General features: G+C 39.7%; 4 protein-coding genes across 4 annotated transcripts; 1 reads left to right on the top strand and 3 right to left on the bottom strand.

The window, feature by feature from the left end:
• Positions 1–1,508: 1,508 nt before the first annotated feature.
• On the bottom strand, positions 1,509–2,219 carry RB195_008537 (uncharacterized protein; the record flags this gene model as incomplete). The annotated part of the gene is made up of 4 exons (XM_013440938.2): positions 1,509–1,621; positions 1,679–1,781; positions 1,891–1,988; positions 2,114–2,219. 4 exons carry the CDS (start codon positions 2,217–2,219, stop codon positions 1,509–1,511), a joined length of 420 nt encoding a protein of 139 aa, XP_013296392.2.
• Positions 2,220–3,142: 923 nt separating this feature from the next.
• On the bottom strand, positions 3,143–4,528 carry RB195_008536 (uncharacterized protein; the record flags this gene model as incomplete). The annotated part of the gene is made up of 5 exons (XM_064195087.1): positions 3,143–3,465; positions 3,546–3,805; positions 3,877–4,001; positions 4,078–4,221; positions 4,409–4,528. The coding sequence occupies 5 exons, from the start codon at positions 4,526–4,528 to the stop codon at positions 3,143–3,145; spliced, it is 972 nt and encodes a 323-aa protein (XP_064046232.1).
• A 174-nt stretch (positions 4,529–4,702) lies between these two features.
• RB195_008535 (uncharacterized protein) lies at positions 4,703–7,922 on the top strand (the record flags this gene model as incomplete). The annotated part of the gene is made up of 5 exons (XM_064195086.1): positions 4,703–4,729; positions 5,842–5,962; positions 6,438–6,574; positions 7,669–7,731; positions 7,797–7,922. The coding sequence occupies 5 exons, from the start codon at positions 4,703–4,705 to the stop codon at positions 7,920–7,922; spliced, it is 474 nt and encodes a 157-aa protein (XP_064046231.1).
• A 474-nt stretch (positions 7,923–8,396) lies between these two features.
• RB195_008534 (uncharacterized protein) lies at positions 8,397–11,632 on the bottom strand (the record flags this gene model as incomplete). The annotated part of the gene is made up of 10 exons (XM_064195085.1): positions 8,397–8,561; positions 8,678–8,782; positions 8,951–9,049; positions 9,124–9,248; positions 9,309–9,451; positions 9,515–9,678; positions 10,137–10,274; positions 10,351–10,506; positions 10,566–10,643; positions 11,315–11,632. 10 exons carry the CDS (start codon positions 11,630–11,632, stop codon positions 8,397–8,399), a joined length of 1,491 nt encoding a protein of 496 aa, XP_064046230.1.
• Between the last annotated feature and the right edge of the window lie 7,071 nt (positions 11,633–18,703).

Below are 18,703 nucleotides of genomic sequence, written 5' to 3'. Positions count from 1 at the left end.
CTACACGATCGATAGGATTCGATTCAAACGATTCTGAATAGAAGTGAACGTGGGGGCGCATCCCAAGCGGATTGATTAACGCCTTAACTTTAACTTTCAATTTTATTGTTCCCGGCAAACCTTTATCCTTTATCCTCGATACGGTCTGAGTGTATTCCAAGCAGCTGAACCCCTGACTGAATCCAGTTTGTTCTTGAGGCTAGGCTTCATCCAGCGTCCCAGATATGCGCGGGATTATGATCTCGGTGAATACTTTATATAACACGCTCAGCAAGCATATCGGAGGTAGTTCCGAAGGTTCTCTAAGTCGTCTTTCTTATGGGTGAGAACGTTTTGTGAGCTCTTCCATTGGTCTGGAATCCTTTCTTTCTGATGATAGGAAGTCATGTGCGAAGCTAGAATTACATGAAGTGGATGTACAGCAGTTGAAATAAAGTTTGCTGATTTAAAAGCAAGTTTGAGGGCTGTGCCAAGTTCCATGATTTTGATAGCACCGGTGAAGATGACAGGGGTTTTGTATAGAATTTGACAAACGGAAAAGGTTCGGGTAGAACCTGTCCGTGATGATTTCCATCTAACCACGAGAAGAGATACGGATCCCGTCCTTGTACTGTACTATAAGTTTTTTTTCAGAAAATCGGGAAGATATAGACCGTTGGATTCGCAATTTCCAAAGACTGCGTACATTTTGAACCCATAGATAAGGTGAGCCACCAAAATTTTCTGAATGATCGCGAATATGTTAAAAATTTTGTCCAATTTTGAGAAAGAAGCACGCATCCTTTGAAAACACGATCCTTACGCGTAGATACATTCACGGGATGCTCCTATGATAAAACTAGGAAGATGTGAAAGTAATTAACAAAGGCTTGGCAAACTTCGCTTAATTTCAAGCCATGCATTTGTCAAAACTAAATTTTAGAAGTATGCGTAAAATCAGTGACTCATTTACTCTCGAATGATGTGTTCAAAATTTCATTTTGCACATTCCCAAGAATGTCCGGCGCTTTGCAACGGATTAATCTGTCGGAGACGAATTTTGGGACACAAATTAGCAGCGATGTTGTAGATGTATCCTTTCAATTTTACGCTCATATATAGCCATATAGCCGTAACTTCCAGACAAACACGAAATACAAACATTTTTAATCAAAGATTATAGATCTATGAGAAAATTACCTAATTTTTACTTTAAAAATGATTTTTTCTACATATTCCTCGAAATGAAAAATGCAATGCAAGACAGATAATTAGTTCCTGATTCGCACTTTTTCCTCTCAGGAATTGCGAGACCTAGCTGCATCCATTTTGAAGAAAAAGTAACTTTGTAGGTAAAAAACCTATCACCTTTACTACTTCTAATGGTTTGTGGCCAAAACGGCAATCATCGTAGTTCTGACGACGATCAACAATCACGGAACTCGGAATTTATGAAGAAAAGAGGGTGATAACTTTTATTCGCTGCTCTTATTTGGACCTTCGTCATTCATTTACAGAAATATAAAATCTTAATAACATTTGTAAGTTCTCAAAGCGACTCTGTCCTTTTTTGGGACCTCGTGCCATTTCTGAAGGATGCCGCACAAATAACTGTGGAGCTTGCCTTGCTCATCCACACTTCCTTAAATTACGAAGTTGTATTACCGAAACAATTGTGAGAATAAAAAATACAGCTAACCTCCAATCAAATATTCCTTTCCAATTTCAAGTTCGATTCCACATGCCGCTGAATTCGATGCTGTGTAGATTTCATTAGGAAGTTTAGCTGTTTTAGATGGTTTCTGGAAGAAAAATATTACTAGTTATTATTGTTCAAACTATTTCAAAAATTAATATTATATTTTTTTTATTAAAACATGTAATTTTTGATTCTAGAGTGTAAATGCTCACTCTGTAAACGTGAATATGATGAACTGTGTAGATGACGTCCTGGAAACCTTTCGAATAAGCGTTAGGATCTTTTTTTGAGATCACTTTTACACGTGACACTAAAAAGTGTAGACGTTTCATCGAAATAAAAACTTCTACATATCTTGAAATATTTCTAAAAGTATGATGTTCTACTCATCAATAACTTACTATGAATTTCAATAACGAAAAAATCCTCACTTACCAAAATCTGAAGCACAAAACGCTTCTTGGAGGCCAGGAAACGGTACACACGAACAAGCTTCAGATGTCGCTACACATGCGACTATCAGGATCAATATTTTCGACATTAAACTAAAATAAAAAGAGCATCGAGGTGAATTTTCAATGAACGCGTAACAATCTGAGCGCATCAGTCTCCTTGCAAACGGATCTTCCAGCATTTATTTTATAGGAACTGCGTTCCACTGTTTGTGTTCACATATCACCTATAATCGCCTTTTACGAATGTATAAATAATTGAAGTCGAATAAAATACATACAAAACAACAAATAAAACACAAATAAAAACACATATTCCTGCAAAAAAAAACGCAGCAAACGAAATACTCTCTACGAAATTCAAATGAACAAAGTGGAAATGAATGCACACTGCAAAAAGACCAACGAATTTATATTTCGTGCATCTCATTATAGAGGTATGAATTCATAAAATTATTATTGTTATTACCTGTTTACAGTGGTCCAACAAATTTTTTAAATCTAAGCTCACGGAATTGATTAGCCTTGATCAAATAGCCCTCTCGACAAAATCGACCTAAAATGAAGGGAAGAATGATGGTGATATGATGAAATGCTAATTTATTTAGATGCTTAGGTGGCCCGATTTCACTGCACGTGAGGACCTATCATCTTTTCCACTCGTTTCATCCCCTTACCTTGTTATTCAATATGTTCTCAAACTCTGTGAGTGACGTTCGAGAGGTGCTTGAGCCGTATGGTTTGGATTTGGTAATCTTCAAGTTGTACACTTTCGTCTTTGCAGTAGACTTTCTTAATGAACTGTGTCTTTTTCCTGTTTATTCGCAATCTCATTCTCTTTCGAGCATATCGGACGGTAGTTCCGAAGATCCTCTCAGTCAACTTTCTTATTTATTGGTACGGTTTGTTAGGTCTTCCACTAGTCTGGGATCCTTTCTTTCTGACAAGAGAACGTCATTTCCGCTGCTAGAATTACGTGAAGTAGTTGGCCATGGGTCCAATGAAAGTCTGCTCATATTAAATCAGGTTCGGGAGCTCTGCCAGGTTTCATGTTCTTGATAGCGACTAGTACTTCTGAATGGAGAATATGTGGTGGAACTTCACCAGTGGAAGTGATCGGAGTTGACACAAAAGTTGACAAACGGAAAAGGTCCAAGTAGAACCTCTCTGCAACGATCCATCTCATGACAAATATAGGTGCGATTCCTTCTTCGCTCAGCAAGGTCATAAGCGGAATATTACATACTTGTGGAGGTCCCTGCGGCACTTTTATATACTTGTCCCGCAATGCGTTGATTCCAGAATCTTCTTCTGTCTGTGCTTCGAAAGATACTCCTGCAATGCTTGTCTGCGGCAGGTGTTTTCTACTAAACGCTCAAGACGCATTAAAACTAGGCCCCAAAGTCCCTTGTTACCAACAATTCCTTGATGGATTTCAGAAATCGTTCCAAGCTTGTCATGCACGTTCCACGCAGTCACGCAGTCCTTTTGGACACCATCTCGTAGTCCAAATTTGGGTCCACTTCTACGGGATATGGCTACCACCTTGGGCCAAGGAGTCCCCGAGGATGCAATCGTCGTATATGACTTCTTTCCCCCAGCGTTATCAATAGCAAATGATCTTTCCCTTCGTGTGGCCAAGCCTTTTGCACGAAGAAGACGGTGAACAGAACCACTACAAAGGATGATACGAGATGTCAAGTAGACACCAATTTAGGTTGGTGAGTATGTGGTCGATCTCCGCACCAGGCATGTGATAAGGCGATTCCCATGTCCGCCGACGATCTTTCTTTCATTTTCAGAATCAAAAACGTCTTGAACAACCTGAGATTGTGATAAACAGTGTGCAGGGAACTGAGGCGGTGTACATTCTGGAACAGCAAGAGGACTTTGCCCGGACTAAGCAGCGCTGTCATGGCGAGGTTAGCTTTCACAATAGGTCGTCACCCATCTTATGTGGAGGTCCGAGCCGTCAGAGCTGTCTAAGTCCTTCTCAGTTTGGAAGACTTGACGCAGTGCGACATCCAGGGTCACCTCCACGAGACCATGAGGTGGTGAATCGTTGTTGACTAACCTCTGACAGGAGGCCTCCTAAACTGAGAAGGACTTAGACACCTCCGACGTCTCGGGTTCGAAATCCCAGCTATGAGTAATCCACAGCTAAGGTTCACCACCGTCATGGCAAAATGTCGCAGGGTGGGTCCCTGTGCCCATATGGGATGCGCGACGACCTGTGGTGAAGGATATCTTGCAGTTAATGGTGTGCGAGTTTTGACACCTCAACAGCGATGCATTCGGAGCATTCGTTCGCGAACACGTTCATAGCGACATGCTGGCGTAGCGCAGTCGGTAAGGGGTCGGTAAGGTGTCGTCGCGAATGATCGATGGTTCGAAGCATACTATGTGATAATTATATCGTAATATTTACGGTTGTATTTTTGAGCGAAGTGTTCACCGGCTAGAATTTGTACATGTTACAGCACGTATTGGCAGTGATTTTACTTCATATCAAATCGGTTTTTGTCAACAAGGAGCATCATACGTTGGTTAGGTTCATTTTGATACCTGTATCATGACCGCTTCGTTTGTTACTACAATTGTGAGTAGTATATGTGGCCTTATTGTCGCAGTCAGTCGTTTCAGCTGATGATTTCATGGCAACCTGAGAAGCGTCATCGTGAAGTGCAGCAGATGTAGGCTGAAGGCCGAAGTGCAGAGCAGAGCTGAGAGCCCATTTCCGATTCAGGGCCGCTAGTGACCTATAGCAACCGTCACAGTGAAGCAGTGGAAATGCAGTTTGTAGACATAGTCCGGTTCAGGTTAGGGTCGCCCTCGACATGTGCCAGGCAGAGGTAGAAGAGGGTGTGGGTGTCAGGCAGCGGTACAGCGCATGTTACGGCGAACTCGTGTGATCGAGCACATTCGACGCCGACAATCCTTGCCTCATAGCGACGGAGAGGAGGAAGGAGTGGGAAGGGCATCGGAGAGAGAAAGATAGGAACGCACCTGCCCACCACTCTATTCGGGACCCTAATCAAACTTCTGTCCCACCTGTAATGGGGCCGAATTCATGAAAGTTTCTGTGGAGGTTTCAATCTCCCCACTAAATGGAGTTGCAGTTCCCAACGTAAAAATATGTATTCTTGAAAAAGGCGGGAATTTTGACGACCTGTCCTTCATAAGAGCGGGACGGGTTCCGTCTACCCGACCATATGAGCGCGGGAAGAAACCACGCGTCCACCCGCACCCGCTCATTCATGAGAGCGCGCGGACGGCTAGACGTGAGATATATTGTGAAGTGTGCGGTCTCACACAACGTACAAGCAGGAATGACGACTATCCAACCCCCTTTTCAAAACAAACATCATTTTCTTGTTTTATCACCCACCAACCTATCCATTTGCATGTTCGTAGGAGTTTGGACTCGTGAACAGGTCAAAGGGTCAGATCGTCGTCTGGGGCGCACTGTGTGAAGCTGCACACAATATAAAATATTACACGTCATATTTCCACCCGATACCCACACGGCGAATAGGTGTTTTGTGTGTTCGAGATTTGGTGGTGGGGACGTATGCGCAGCGGTCCGCGCTGCCCTATTTTCCATCGGTCCCATCAGATAGCGTATACAGTTTCGGTCCCACGTGCTCCAACTACGCTCTCATATCCCGGATTTTCGTTGATCGCTGATTGACTACAACAATCTACTTGTAGGTTAGTATCGTGATTTGCTGCGTGGTGCCCGGCGAGGGATTAAGAAATCAAACAGTAATTTCTGGAGTGGTAGCATGTGGTGGAGCCGTATCCGATGCAAATTTGTATATAACGTCTAAAAGTGAGTTATAAATTACTATCAGATTCAATAAGAATAGCTTATGAAAGTAAGGATAAAAGGATAAAGTCACTGGCATATCAATCCACTCGGGATGCGCCAACGCGTTTTACTGGAATTCGTAATCGTTGAGGTTTTCTGAAACGCGTGTTGGCCTTCTAAAATGACTTGCTGGGGCTAGCCGATGATCAAGTCAGTGTTTTTATCTTACCAGATACGTCTGGTACCAATTTATCGACCCCGGAGGGATGAAAGGCTTTGTTGACATCAGGACGATTTCAAACCATCGACCGTGTGGCCACAGTGGACCTCTAACCAACTGCGCCACACCCACCCGAACAGCTTATAGAAATAAATAAATATAAATAATATAAAATATAAATATAAATAATAAATAAGAACAGAAATGAGATTTCTCTCTAAAGAGCTCAAGTTTAAAAAAACCCTTTCAAAACCTATATATGAGCATATTTTACAGTGAGTTATCCAGACGAGAAGACGCATAAATCAATAACGGATGAATTTGGTGATTTTTACAAGACTGTTGAACTGGATATAGGTTATGTAACCTTTTATATGGGTTATTTATGGGTGGAACACAAATGCGGTGATTATGTATGTTAATCTTTCCAGATAATATAAGATATATATATATATATTAGATTTTTTATCCTCGATTTTTTCTTACTGGGAAACAAATGGAGTTTTCGTTTCTTGTATGAGAAAAAAAATAATGACAAGAAAACTTTCACGTCATTCTACTTAGAAACTAGTACTTCTTTTTAAAAGGGCTCAATCCGAATAAATTCGAATTTTCCCCCGGGGCTGGGAGGGGGGGGGGGGGAATGACGAGTTTTTTTTTACGGAAAGCTGTTAGGAATAGAATGAATGAACACTCATTTATTTGTGAGGTGGGAACGTGAGCGAGATCATCCATAAATAACACGGAAAGGAATCAGGAGACGTGTTCCTTGCTACTTGTCTGTTTTTCTCATTCACACCACACCAAAGCCACAACGTTTCAGGGATGTATATTTGGCTTATTTGTCTTTGATTAATGTCTCACCAACCATTTCCAAACAGGCAACATTTGCTTGCAAAAATTTGCAAAGTTCCCCCCCCCCATCCCAGTAGTGCTCAAAATTTTGGATGTAGTTTGTGGTAGTAGTTTGTTTTTGTAGTTTATTGCAGTAAAATATACCTCAGAAATCCGCGATCCAACACATCCAGAAGGATCGGGAGTGGGGGATCAATTCACCCGACGATGCAATTGTTTACATTCATGGAATTGACGAAATGAAAGCGACTGAATTCGAATTAATGAACAGAGTTTACCAGATAACGAAACGTCTTTCAGCCTTATCCAAATCCAATGAACACTACTGTATGCAGTTTTAATCTGTCAGTTCAGTAAGTGTAAAGAATTGCCTCGTTGCACAAATTGAGAGTTTCAATTTTTGAGGGAAGGAGGGAGGGAGAGGGGTTTCACTTCTTTGTTGTCTTGTTTTTGCAAACTATGTCTCTAACTCTGTAAACCGAGGTTCTAACATAGAAAACTCCCTTATAACGCTGTCAGTGTTCGAATTATTCCGCTAAAAAAAACCAAAAAAAAAACCTGCTGTTCTAACACAAATAATACTTTTCATACTTTATGAACTTTTTTCTTTTACTTTTTTCTTTATGAAAAAAAATTCAACTAATTTTTCTAGTGCCTACATTGCTATGAGTTGACTATTAGTGTAGGTATGTTCAACAAAGGAGATCCGAAAATGGTAGGACATATTAACCATATCGATATTGTATTTTTCTTAAATTTTAAGCGAAGAAATCCTTTCAGGTAGTGGATCTGGGTATAATCCAACTCCAAACGACTGAAGACGACAATTTATCAGTGAAAATGAGGAAATGTCTACGTGATCTGAAAAACCTACCTCCTGTTCTCCCAGACGACGACCAGTTTTGATAGATATCTTCTGAAAAACGAAATAAACTTTTGTTAATAAACGTTTATGATTTTTTTTTGGGATTGGTACTCCACATTTCACATTCATAAGTTAAAAATCAATCAATACAAAATATTGTACACAATAGTTTCGAGATCACGGCTTATAATCCGCCAACAAAATTTTAAAAAAAGAGAAAGAAACACAGTGACTTGAATGAATTAAATGAACACAGTGACTTGAATGATATGAACTGGTGGATATGGTTTTTCTAAGAGAACGATACGGTAGTCCTTTCAGAGGTGATCTGCTAGCCAGAATACGATTCGATTGCATGATCATAAATAACACGTAAAACCTCTAAGCATTTATTTAACCTCAATAAATCCTTCAATCCTATACAAACTGCAGATGATTGTATACTGTAGTTTGCAGCTGAGCAGACAATGCTTGATTTCTGATTAGTTTGAAAAATTGATTTCTCCCCGTAGTCTCTATTGTGATGCTGAGGACGCTGGATTTGGAGCGCCCGGTATCGGTGCTTGTGGATCATCGCCTGGATCGCCAGTTTCATCGTGTTTCTGTTCCATTTCACGACGTACTTTTTCAAATTCTTGTGGTTTTAGTTGTACGAATGAGAGCTCCAGAGTGGCGTCAACCTGAATAATTAAGGAATTTCCGTTTAAATTGCACCCCTAACAGCGTTACAATGTATTGTTGCTGTTGTTGTTGTGGTTGTTGTTGTTTCTGTAGTTGTTGTTGGATTGTTGTTTACCTTGACCACAGCGGCGTAGTTAACAAGTTCCTCATGATATCGTGCCGCTGAGAAGACAGTGATCAGGGAACGACCGCAGAAGAACGCGTAGCCGAATTCTACTACCTGAATAAGGTGAATGTATGACGCGATTCAGGAGCTTCCCGTCCTTTGAAAGAACAAAAAAAAAAACAAAATTAAAAGGAAAAAATCTCTAACATACTACCGTAAACTACCGATGTTTTTTTGTTTTTTTTAAATTATGATGTTTGTTCCAGACCTCTATCACCGTACCTGATGTGCTCGAATCACCAAATCAATGTTAAGCTGTTTACATTTGTCTCGTACCGTTTCCTCACCAAAAATATGTGAAACGGCTCGGATTTTATTTTGCTGAAAAGCTACGTGTTTCATGGAGACGAGCGAAGCACGACGTGGACGAACGGACAACTGTCACTCTCACAAACCTGGAAACCTTTAGTGCCCGTCTCCGGATCAGCCCATAGGAGATCTTGCGCCAAACCTCGTACAACTCGAAGCGGTCGTTGTAGTTTTCGAATATCGTCGAGACTGTTCAAATTCGGCGATAGGCCTAGGATTTACCGTAACTGACATTTTCTCAAATTATCTGATCCAGGTAAACCTCGTCTACCTCCATGCATACATAGAATACGACCGGCCACGATGGCAGCTAACGGCATTTGAGCGAACACCTCGTTGAAATGATCGTATAGCGCTTTCGATTCGGACAGGTTACGGTAACGTTGACGTATTTCTGCGTTAAATCCGTAGACTCTGTGCAAAATTACTCTCAATTATTTTCTAATTGTCACAAAAATACCTCAATCCGTGACTAACCGATTAATATTCGACAGCTCATGATTTCCTCGTAGCAGATAGACTTTTTTCGGGAATTGTATTCGTAGAGCCAATAGGAGCATGATCACCTCTAATGAATGTCGTCCACGATCCACATAATCGCCCAGGAACAGATATCGATGCTTGAACGGTAATCCGCAAGCCTAAAACACGTCCACATCAAGCGCATCGATGGCAAAGTGGGCGGAGCCTGCGCGAAGTCTGAACTGATAAGCTCCGCCCCGCTACAGTTTCTCTGGCAGAGAGTAAATCTACAGATATCGCGGATCAAACAGTTACTGCTACTCGATAGGTGCAAATATTCAACTGTAGCCATTTCAAACGTCAGCGATGGCAATCAATACGTATTTTTCCCGTACTTATGCGAGGAAGGTTAGTTCAACGAGAACAATGGGCGGGCCAGCGAGAACAAGCGACAAAACTAAGTGAAGCAGATAGGTTCCTAGCGGGAAAATGAATCCCTAGGAGAGATATGAAACATTCAACAATGTTGGGAATGCACTAACATTTGAAAAAATCGCACGAGCTATCAATGATACCGAATGGCGAGCGAAAGAGAATCATAGACGTAGGCGGGCGACAGCGGGCGATTCGAACTCACATTGAAAATTCTCATCAAATCTCCATATTGTCCATGAATATCACCGCATATATTGACAGGACATCGTACTTCCAGTAGTATTGGTGAATTTTTCATATTATCCATTGCTTTTTCCAGTATAAGGTGGATCTCGTACACCTACATGGGAAAACTCGTCCAAAAGACCGCTGTGCATGATAATTCGCACCGCACAGCAGCGAATAAGCAGAGGTACCTCGTAATTTTGTCGCGCAGCTCCTGCAATAAAGTGTTTCTTGATAAAGTCCTTCATGTTGAAAGTGGTCCGTTGATTATCGGTGATCGTATAATCGATTTTTATAGCTATTGGTGCATTTGCTTGTTGTACAGCAGCCGCTGCAGCGTCTTTCGCCTGAAATTCCAAAGAAATTTATCTGTGAATGTCAATCAGAAGAATTTCCGGCAGCATACCGCATCCAGACTTGTATTACTACTACTTGTACTAGGAACATCTTTGGTCACATCCAAAACTTTGATGGCAGATGGTTCCTGAAAATGATGAGATTTCTCATCAATATAATCAATAATCAAAAATTGACTATTATTATTATTGCAACGCTCCACCCTTTGCGCCGCCTCCGCCCTGCGATTCGTCGAAAGTCAATTCGGACTGCTCCGATAGGCGGTGAGGGACGCTACGTGTGCAAGGGTGGCGCGCTGCAATGGAAGGCATCGTACAAAACAGCATTCAGGGCCCGGCTGCTTGCAGTGATTCAGGGAGAGATCAGCGGAACTACCCCAGGTCTCTATGATCTACGACCCCGTATACGGATACTCCAGCTGAAATCCGTACCGCTACAGATTCGTGGTATGCAGGCTTTAATGGAGGATACCGCGCTTGTTCGCGAAAAGACGGAGCGATGTCGCACGCGGCTAAAATCTAGGGACGCCCATCCGCTTGGTGTGTCGTGGCTCACTGTCGTCATTCGGTTGCTTCTTCGCAATACGCAATCACAGCCTTCTCGGGTGCTTATCGTAATCACGTGCCGATAGCGATCAATACGATCTACTGATTTTAAGCGTTATCTCGACAGTACATAGTCGAATAAATAAGACGAAAGTTGTTGGTCGGGTCTGAGGATGTCTGAACAGGAGACTAGAATCTTCTAGAATGTTCTTCTAAGAGAAGAATCATATCAAATACCGATCAGAACCCCTACCTCCATTGTATCACCGGGTTTAGCTGGCGTCTTAGTCTGACTCTCGCTAACGCTTTTCTTGTCAGGAGTACGCGATGGCGAATTTTTTTTATCCTTCTTGCCTTTATTTTTTGCTGAGGAATCCTGCGTTGGATTTTCAATTTTCTTCAAAAGTTCCGGTTTTGGCGTGCCAGCGCCGGTTTTTCCCGTCGAAGTTTCATTATTTTTTGCAACCGGTTCGGATTGTTCAACTGGTTTTCCTTTTTGCGCAGGTCCCTTTGCACTATTGGGCTTCGCGTCGCCTGGCGACCGTTTCAACGAGCCAAAGGTGCTTTTCATCTGAAAGTACAGTATCCAGAAATGAATGGATTAGGTAGGTGAGAAATCAGTTCGTAGCTAACCAACCGAGTAACGCCAATAACGAATAAAAGATGTCGATCACCCTCGAATTCAACTATTTATACCCAACATGTTTATTGTTTGACCGTATCGATCGATAGATCGACTGTATCGTTTTGTACTAATAAGATGAATAGATGACTTAGTTTGATTTAAAGGCATCATCCCACGAATATTTGGCGGTACAGGTTTCAGGCAGGTAATGCGGACGGAAACGGACGACTTCGGAACGCTGTTTCTTACGACGGCTTTTGTTACAACTGCGCAAACATTGGGCCTCGCCTCCGCCTGCGATTCGTCGAGAACCCGCCCCGGGATCCGTCGTGAGAAACAGCGTTCCGGGGTCGTCTGCTTACGCTGATACAGAGAGAGATGAACGGAATCATCCTCTTTCCCACAAAGTACGTCCCATCTAGGCATCACCCGCCTGAAACCCGTACCACCCCAAGTTTGTGGTGTGATGCCTTTAATCGGCGGGCGAATGTAACGGTCTGAGGCGGCTATCCGCATCGTTGCCGGGGTGTATCATCCTCTAACATATCCGAGCCCATCCTGCTCGATCTTGAGCTAGAGTTCGCATAGAATCCACCCATACGCCGCTATTTCACAAGCGGCAGAACTTTACGTTGCGACTGACCTGCCTGTCAACGCCAAGTGTCCTCAGATCTTCTTCTACCACCTCTGTCTAGAACTTTCTTTTACGACCAGAGGCATTTTTCCAGCTCTGATCTGGAAACATCTTCAGGACAACTTGAACAAGACGATCAGACAGCCTTCTGATCTTTAGAAGATGGATAGATAGTGCATGATGTACGCAGAGCTGATCTATCGTAACCTGAATGTGTGTATACTCGGGTCAACACGACACGAAACACGTTGCAGAGGCGTAAGCAGCTTCGCTCAAAGCATCCCGGTGGAGAAAGCCGATGGAATCGTGGTGAGACCATTACAGAATATATATATTACAGAATATGAGGAATGGTGCTAGCTAAGGTCCCCACCATATTCTGACCGCTGCGCTCCGCCGCACCGTTTCGAACCACGCAACTGCACCATGCTTCATGGCGCAACCGTCCACGCAACTGCACCATGCTTCATGTCGTTTCGACCCTACTATATGTGTACGCATGTGTATATGTACTATATATGTGTGTATGTATGTATGTATGTGTCTGTCTATCTATCTATCTGTTTGATTATGTGGGTCCAAAGTTCTAACACCCCTTTATTCGACCTCCTTCCTAATTTCTCTCCATCGCATAGACAGCTGAAAAAAAAACCAGATTGCAGATGAGAGGAAAGTAAAGGAAAAGTATGGAAAAAAGTTTGTTTGTTTGTATTTTGGTAGATTTCCCAGGCAAAAACAAATTTATACATCTGATTTCTGTTTCTCAGATAAAAAAGCTTTTTTTTTTACATTTCTTCTTAGTTAAGATTTCCATAGAAGGCTAGAAGCATGGGCAAAAGACTTATTATTATTATTATTCTATTATTATTTTTATTTTTATTTCTCCAGAATACTCATTCGTTCATTCATGCAATCTCCTAACTTTCTAGGATCATTTCCTGAAACCACAGAAACACACAAACGCACACGAGTTCATGCTATGCACTTGTAATTTATGCTCCTGTCATTATCGCCTATTCATCTACCTCCTGTTATTCGATGTCCGGATGATCGCGTGATCACTATCGCCTGACATCGCCGCCGGCGATGATAAGATGATTTGAATTGTTTGACATGAATATGATTTTAGTCGCTTTATCATGTTTTGATCTTTGATCTTCATCACTCAATCGAGAATTCATCCCGTACTTTTTGTCCTGGGCCTAGAAGAGCCCACACATTTCTACGTTATCCACTTGTTTATTTGTTTATTTATTTATTTGAAAAAAATGTGCCATAAAAGATGTCCAAGATGAACGAAGCACTCATTAGAATTTTGCCCAACTTTTTACTCAAGAATTATAGCCATTCAAGAATTTTTTTGTGTTTTTTTCTTTTTTTTTTTCTTTTTTCTCCTTTGTATTTGTTTCTCATACGTTTTTTATTTGTAAAGTAATAATGCCAAATAATGCGATACCCCATATTTCTTTAATTCCTCAAAATTTAGACTAAAAAATATTTTTTCATATCTAAAATGTACTTTCCTTCATTTTCTAGAATCATTTACGAATTTTATGGTAGACGTTCACTGCTCCTTTTAATTTCCACTCGTCCTTGACAAAGAAAACTTCTGTAGTTCCGTTGAGGAAACCGCACCACTGGAATAATGAAAAATAAATAATAATAAATAAATAAAAATAATAATAAATAATAAACAAATAAATAAATAAATAAATTCACATAAATATTTAAAGAAAGATAAAGCCGTCATGTATATGGAGCGGTTAAGTCCGCTATTGTAAAATATTAATAATGTTGACGATATGTTGTGCATCGTATCCTCTTCTTAATCGCATGATAGTTATTTATTTATTTATTTATTTACTTATTCATTTATTCATATACCACCAACGATACATCAAAAAATATCAAGGGATACGGCATACGTTGGAAAACTGCATAGAATCGATCTTATTGTTGAATTTAGAAATTTTCACTCTCTTCTTACCTTCATCTTTTAGAAAATTGGATTTCTGCCTATGTTTATTTGAGTTCTCTCTCAAAAATTCGCTATTTTTAGAGATTCTAGAATAAAAATACGTAGTATGGAATGTATCTGATCTTAGCCGATTGTGGAAAAACCATTCTTTCTGGAATGTTCTCTATTTTGGTCAATTCCCATGTAATTGCTTAATAAACACAGCATCTCCAGAAATTTTCCACTTTCAAGATTTTCGAGTCTTCATAAAACCTAGTTTTTTGTTTGATTTCGGAAAAAACTCGTGGAAAAATTTAAAAAATGGCAAATATTTGAAAACAATTAGCAGTTGTGGTCTGCCGCTGGCTCCGAGGATGCCCTTTGTGTTGGCGCGCCTGGTGTCGGTGTCCTCACCAGCCTCATCAAAACAACTTTTCCTGCGGTCAAGTGGCGTTCGAAAACATTTTCTTTTCTAAAGGTTTGTTCTTTTTTTCAAAAATTACTTTTAATAGGTTATAAGTTGTTTTATGGCCATAAAAAATAGTCTTTTTTCTTCACTTCAGTCACCTTTGGTCACCTTCGGTGAAAAGGGTTGGTCATAAGAAAATGTTCTATTGTTTTTTGTTTTGGAATGTTATTTGATTTTGTTGTGAAATTTTGCTGCTGTTTTTTTTCTTCTGAGTTTTGACTCCTCTTTGATGAACTGCTTTGAAATTTGAATAATTTTTATAAAAATATCTTTAAAACGAAAGAAAAATTCAATAAAAGCATTTCTTGAGTGACAAATGTCTTCGGCTGCCCCTATCAAGTGACCGACATTGATTTTTTATTGATAAGCTATGATCTCATCCTGTACCATCCCCTGTCCTCGACGTATTTTCTCGCTAAAATCGATCAGATCCCACTGGAACATTAATTCCTTATTTTTGTTAATATTTTTTTTTTTTGAAAAAATTCCCTTTTTTCCAAAATCTCAATCTCAAACGAGAAGAGTACCTGAAATATTAGTTTTCTAGGGAAAAAAAGCAAAATTTCTTAGTCACATCTATATTTCGGTCATAAAATCATAAAAATATCCATAGATAACATCAACCAATGTCGATTTAATGAAAGATAAGCGAAGATTTGATGAGTTTCGTATTCTAAAGGGTTTTTAGTTGTGAAAAAAAAACTTCCAGGACCTTTTCTAACCTGTTTTCTGTTCCTTCGCTGTTCAGTTTTATGGGTTGCAGCCGTTGTTTCCTTGCTAAACGTAGGTGTAAGGGATATTGCGTTGATTTCCGAAAAAATTCTTGCTCAATTTTGAAGATTTTATTTACTCAATCGATGCAGCATAGCGAATCCATCCATGCCCAATTAATTCTTTTCTTTCGTTTCGCTCCTCTTTTTCCTTGGAAGTTAGGAAGCATACAAGAAATTTTGCTTACTAGAAATGCTAGACATGAAATGATATGAATAAATTAAGAATTGTGTTGAATTTAGCCTAATGAATTAAATAAAAAATGTTAAATAATAATAATAATAATAATAATAGTATTAATAATAATAATGGTAGTAATAATGTTGATGTTAAATAAAAAACGTTTTACGGTGCTATTTTTGAGCTACTACCGTAATCATTTTATTTTAACCCGGCCATTCACTTCATCACACCTCTCTTTACACTTTCAACACAGTCAATTATCAGTTTAATGTAATAAAAAATTTTATTTATCATTTACCATTTGTTTATCTATTATTTATTATCTTTATATATTTTTATGAATTATATGTACTATATCATATAGTTTAATTATATATTATTACTATCTATTATGTATTAATTATAATTTATATATTATGTTATATATTTTATTTATATATTTTGTTATATTTACTCATTTATTTAATATAACAGAAAATCAAAAGTTATTGAAAGGAATTATTAGTTTTGTTGCTTAAGCATCCCAAAATTAATGTGAATTACCATCAAATTACTTATTCAACTTTTTTATTCTTCAATAAATATCTTTTTCTATGCTGCGTTAGCCGTTCCACGGACGTTTGCGGTATTCCACGAATCTGACACGGTGAGAGAAACCTGAAGAAGTTGTAGATTTCGGAATCCAGAGTGGTTCCGCTCACTTCTCCCGAATCTCCCTAAAAAAAACGGCTAGGGAACCGCCTTAGTTCCTACGAGCAACGTTAGAGCGCCCCTCTAAGTAAGTACAGTTCCCCTCAGCAGTTTATTCATTTGTTTTACTTGAATAAGCTGGTGAGGAGACCTTATTGATCTTCGACCGCTCGCACTTGGATGCGGTGCGTTCACAGGGTTGACGCGTTGCAACTGAAATCGCCTTTAAAAAAACGTCGTCTTCCTCACCGTTTCCTACGATGATCAGGGAGAGATGAGTAGAACTACCCCCGATCCTGTAATTTACAACCAAAACTTCGGATTGTCCTTCGGATCCCTTCACCGTGTCAGATGTTGCTTTTAAGATTAGAAATAGTGACTTTCATATTTTTTTCTCTTTCGCTGTGCAGCAGCTGATACCATTTCTCAGAGGTTAGCTCATTAATTTTGGATCAGTCTTCTGGATACGTTTCCGCAGTTATTCAACTTGGCTATGAATTTATTATCGCACTTTACAGGAGGTTTTTCAGCGACCAACATTCTTTACAACATGAAAACTGTGTTCCATCTAGAAAATAATGGTGAGCACAATAATGGTTTCCGCAATGTAAAGTATTGAAAAATATTGTAAAATATTGTTTGTATGGAAAATAGTTCTATATATAAACTTGAATGATCAGTCAATGAGTAAATATATCTCACTCACCCAGGTATGAAAATGAAGATAAGGTGAGGAAAAACAGTTTAGAATGGAAACGATCCATTAGATCGATGGAAACGATCAGATGGAACGAGTTAAGATTTTCAATCAGGTTCCACCCAAACTCCGCTGAAAATTCCTGAGATTTTTTTTAAAATATAATCCTCCGTTGCTTCTGAAGATCTCTAATCATAAGAATTCAGCTACCACTGTTTATATTTTGATGTCTTCACTAAGTCTGCAATTGCGTCCTTATGAATAGAATCTATATATTTTTTTCAAGTGGTATTTTTATTATATGAGCGTTTGTGGAATATGTAATTTTAGGATCTACAGGAACACTTCATAGCGAATTATTTTCTTATATGCAAAGCCTGTAACGATTTTCTATAAAGTTAAATTTACATTTTTAAAGGAACTTTTTTAAATTCTTTTTAAGACGTCGGAAAGAGCGGTGCCCTTCAAATGGAATGACGTGATTGGATAGTGGGCGGGGCGAAGATGCTGTGATTGGCTGACTCAAACTCCCTCACTTCCGATTTTGAGGCGCCTTTTTAGTTGAAGTTTAGGCTGAATCTTGATTGGCTCCATTATACTATTTACTAAAGTGAAGTCTGGCTAAAGTGGCAGTGGCATGGTGGCGCGGTTCGTTCCCCTTCACTGACCAATAAAAATTAAAAGTATTGGGATTTTCTACAAAGTTAAATTTACATTTTTGAAGAAACTTTTTTAAATTCTTTTTCTTATAATTTGTTGATCTTATAATTTGTTGACCTTGATGAAAGCGTTTATAGCTCTTAAATCCAGCAATACTACATTTGGAGAGTGTTCAAACTTGATTCCACACCTATTTTCCTTCAATCATACCGCCACAATTTGAAAACATTATTCAAAGTGGATATAAAGTAGCCTGTGGCAACGGAAGGATTGATTCTGTGAAAGCTCGCAGAAGATCGAGAAGGTTCGGCAGAGCTGCGCTCAAGGACGACACACTTTGGCAAAGATGCGGGTAATCTCGTCAGGGAATAGTACTAGCTCGCCGATAAAGTCAATTCATTGTTCACGGATTCGGATTTTCTCCTGTTTTATCGCAACCATTAGCACAGAATGATGTTTTAACTTGAAACGACTTCAACATCATCATCGTACTGATAAAGATAAGCTTCTAAGGTTCAGATCCCGTAAACTGCTCGCTACCATTCAAGCAGCCGTTTCCAGACGCGTTTTCGACTTCTAAAGGAACGGTCTGACCAACCTGATGAATGAAACGTGCAGAGAAATAGAAATGCGGTGGAGTACGCAAAGGGTGAAACGCAACATATGCTTTTCACGCCTAAGAAAAGGTTCATAGCATTTCATTTACTCCTTAATATATTCACTTTGAGTTATCGCTCGATAATACGACACGGCGGCACACAAATCCGACGCACTGGGAACTGTCATACACTATTTTATAGCTTTCTGGCGGTGCCACATCAATCCGACATCGTAGGAGCTGTCCCATTCTAGTTTATAGCTTTCTGGCAACAGGGCAGTGAGAACAGAATATCTCAACCTGTGTCTGTGGGACCTGTTTTGTGGGATCGGGCACATACATACACGTGATAGAATAA

Source organism: Necator americanus, chromosome III (assembly GCF_031761385.1).
Source record: "Necator americanus strain Aroian chromosome III, whole genome shotgun sequence".
NCBI classification, from domain to species: domain Eukaryota; kingdom Metazoa; phylum Nematoda; class Chromadorea; order Rhabditida; family Ancylostomatidae; genus Necator; species Necator americanus.
The sequence above is the reverse complement of the archived record's forward strand: the minus strand, read 5'-3'. Positions and strand labels throughout refer to the sequence as shown.